Raw genomic sequence first — 3,782 nt, forward strand, 5'->3', positions numbered from 1 at the left:
GGTATGTTCTAGAAGGTCTCATGGGGTCGTTCGTACTTAATCAATACCTAAGTGATTAGGGTTTCATCACAAAATTATTTACAAAGTGATTAGGTTTAGGAAATCAAAAGAAAACTATATTTTAAAGTATTTAAAAATACTTAAAAATATAACATTTTAAATCTAATAAAAATACATCAAATAAATAATATTTTTGTGATTTTTTGGATATTCATAAAATAGGTATATGAAATGAAAAGTGTGTGAAAAATTAAGTGAAAATTATTTAATTTGATTTGTAAAAAACTGAATGAAGTTGGTGAAAAAATTGAAAGAAAATAGTGTTCAAAAAAAGAAGGTTTGGTCCCATAGGGACTTGAACTCGTGTCCTTGAGGTCACCACTCAAAACAATAGCCAGTTGAGCCACGCGCGCGACTTGTCAACCAAACACCTTCATTTTAACATATTTCAAACTTTCCAAGAAAAATTCAAATTTGCACGCCACCATGTTCATCTTCAACCTAGAGCTCATAATTTTTGAATTTTCTATCTCACTCGTTTCTCAACCAAATGGGATGATGTAAACATGGATTTCACTCGGTTTTCAACAAGGATCATGATGGTGGTCTTTGATTTCATTTATTTTGAGTGTAATTCAAAATTCACACGCATAAATCATAAGAACCCTAAAATTAAAATTTAATATGAAATGACACATGCGTATGATATGATGCAATTGATTGAGGGTTAATGATCCTCATAGGTGCATAAACCAACTGGTATCTTGAGTTTTCATTTATCATTCGTTAATTATAGAGTTTGAGTTTATGAAGCTTACCTTCAAAGTGAGAATCGAGCTCTGGGAAAATGGTGTTACAGAGCCAAAGTGATGATCCAGATAGCTCCTATGAACTTAAAGGAATGTGTTGAGATGCTTAGCTTGAGCTTGAACCTCCTGAAACTCGGGTCGCTTGGCGCTCCAAGTTAGTAGCATGACATTTCCTTGCCCGCTTGACTCGCCTGACGGAGGTCTGTAAGCGCGCGTTCGCTCGGCACTCTAAACACTCGCACTGCGCTCCACACCAGAATTGGAAAATTCTGTGCGTTTTCAGCACCTCTCATACCAACTCCAATTCGATTTTAACCAACCAAACTCATTTCAAACATCATTTTATCACAAGTTATGGGTTCCTATTTATGTTTCTAGTCATAGGTCATCCTTACAACATATTGAATCATGAAAATTCATAAAATCACATTGATTTCTCATAAACCCCAACATTTAACATTTCATAAAAATGAAAGATGAAGAGATTGCATAAAAAACACATTACCCAATCATGTAACCTTTATTAACTTGGATTCTAACCCTTACCTCTTGATTTAAACCACCCTCTTGATGAAATCTACAATCCTCTCCTCTTTGTTATTACCTCAAAAACTCTCTACTAGCTTTAATTGATATTGGGCTTAACCCACCCAACTATTCTTTCTAACTTAATTAGGCCCATTTAGCTAATTCACTATTATTCAACCAATTCCTCAATTAGCTAAATTAACATTATAGCACATAACTAATTAATTATAACCAAAAAAAAATTTAAATAAAGCAAATAATTATCACAACACCAAATACTGCTAATTAAATAAATACCTAATAAAATTGGGATGTTACAACTCTCCCCCATTTAAAATATTTTCGGCCTCGAAAATTACTTCAAACAAACAACTCTGGATATAATTCCCCCATCTTATCCTTGAGTTCCCAAGTGATATTGTCATTGTCTACTCCACCCCATATCACTTCCACCAAAACAATTTCTTTACCACGAAGCTTCTTCACCTCTCGATCTTCAATTCGCATAGATGATGTATCAATTGTGAAATTATCTCTTACTCGAACATCATCTAATTGGATAACATGCGATAGATTCGTAATATACCTCCTCAATTGAGACACATGGAACACATCATGAAGATTAGAAATCGACGGTGGAAATGCAATTAGATATGCCACTTCACCTATCTTCTTCGAAATTTGATAAGGACCAATAAAAGGCGGCGTTAACTTACCCGATATCAAAGCCCTACCAACACTCGTTATCGGCGTAACTCGAAGAAACACATGTCCATCCTTCTCGAACTCAAGTGACTTCCTCCTCTTATCATGGTAATTCTTCTGATGACTCTGAGAAGCCTTCATCTTCTCTTAGATCATCTTAATCTTATCCGTAGTCTCTTGAACTAACTCGGGTCCAACCACAGCACTCTCTCCGGATTCATACCAACACAAAGGAGTTCTACACCTTCTACCATACAAAGCTTCAAAAGTTGTCATTCGAATACTCGAATGGAAAATGTTGTTATACGTAAACTCAATCAAAGGAAAGAAACTATCCCAAGCTCCTCCTTGTTCAAAAGCATAAGACCTCAAAAGATCTTCAAGTGACTGAATAGTCCTCTCGGTTTGACCATCAGTTTACGGATGATACGCCGAACTCAAACGCAAGTCTGTACCCAAAGCACTTTTCAAACCTTCCCAAAATCTAGAAGTAAATATTGGATCTCTATCCGAAACAATACTCGATGGAATACCATGCGAACAAACAATCCTCTGGATGTATAGCTTAACAAGTCTCTCCATCGAATAATCCATCCTCATCAGAATAAAATGAGCAGATTTTGTCAATCTATCCATAATGACCCAAATCGCGTCATAATAACTCGACGTCCTTGGCAAACCCGAAACAAAATCCATAGAAATCCTATACCACTTCCACTCAGGAATAGACAACAGTTGCATCAAACCAGACGGCGTTTGATGTTTAATCTTTGACTTTTGACAAGTCAAACATGAATAAACAAATTCCGTTATGTCTTTCTTCATACCTTGCCACCAAAATAATTTCCTCAAATCTTGATACATTTTAGTAGCACCAGGATGAATACTCAAACCACTTCGATGCCCTCCAACCGAAATTCTCTTTCGCAAATCTGCAACATTCGGAACACAAACTCTATCACGATATCTCATGACACCATTATCATCGATCCGAAAATCACCACTTTTACCTTGATTAATTAATGTCATTATGTCAGCCAATGTTAAATCCGATCTCTGACCTTCTCTACTCTCATCAAGAATACCACAAGTAAGCTTCAACATACCAAGCTTAACACACGAAGATGTCCCTTCACAAACTAAACTCAAATCTCAAAATTGTTCCAACAATTCCAATTCTCGAATCATCAACATAAACATATATAATGATCTCCTACTCAATGCATCGGCTACAACATTCGCTTTTCCAAGATGGTAGTTCAAATCACAATCATAATCTCTCAAGAATTCCAACCATCTTCTTTGCCTCATATTCAACTCTTTCGAATCAAACAGATACTTCAAACTCTTGTGATCTCTATACACATCAAACCTCAATCCAAACAAATAGTGACTCCAAAGTTTCAAAACAAACACAACGGCGGCCAACTCTAAATCATGCGTCGGATAATTCCATCATGAATCTTAAGTTGCCTAGAAGCATAAGCTACCACTTGTCCTTTTTGCTTCAACACAAAGCCTTACAAAACCTTCCTTCTTCTTAACCAACAAAAACAGATGCACCTCACGGCGACACACTCAAACGAATAAACCTCTTCTCAAACAAATCTTCAAGTTGACTCTTCAACTCTTTCAACATCAGAAGCAGACATCCTATATGGAGCCATTGATACAGGACTAGTTCCAAGAACTAAATCGATCGAAAACTCAACTTTTCTTTCCGGCAGTAAATCACTTACA

The 3,782-nt window shown here is 36.1% G+C and overlaps 1 protein-coding gene across 1 annotated transcript; it reads right to left on the minus strand.

Annotated features, from left to right (window-relative positions):
• Nucleotides 1–1,697: 1,697 nt before the first annotated feature.
• LOC131623113 (uncharacterized) lies at nucleotides 1,698–2,183 on the minus strand. Its single transcript, XM_058894129.1, has one exon. It carries the CDS (start codon nucleotides 2,181–2,183, stop codon nucleotides 1,698–1,700), a length of 486 nt encoding a protein of 161 aa, XP_058750112.1.
• Between the last annotated feature and the right edge of the window lie 1,599 nt (nucleotides 2,184–3,782).

Source organism: Vicia villosa, unplaced genomic scaffold, assembly GCF_029867415.1.
Source record: "Vicia villosa cultivar HV-30 ecotype Madison, WI unplaced genomic scaffold, Vvil1.0 ctg.000052F_1_1, whole genome shotgun sequence".
Lineage (NCBI taxonomy): Eukaryota > Viridiplantae > Streptophyta > Magnoliopsida > Fabales > Fabaceae > Vicia > Vicia villosa.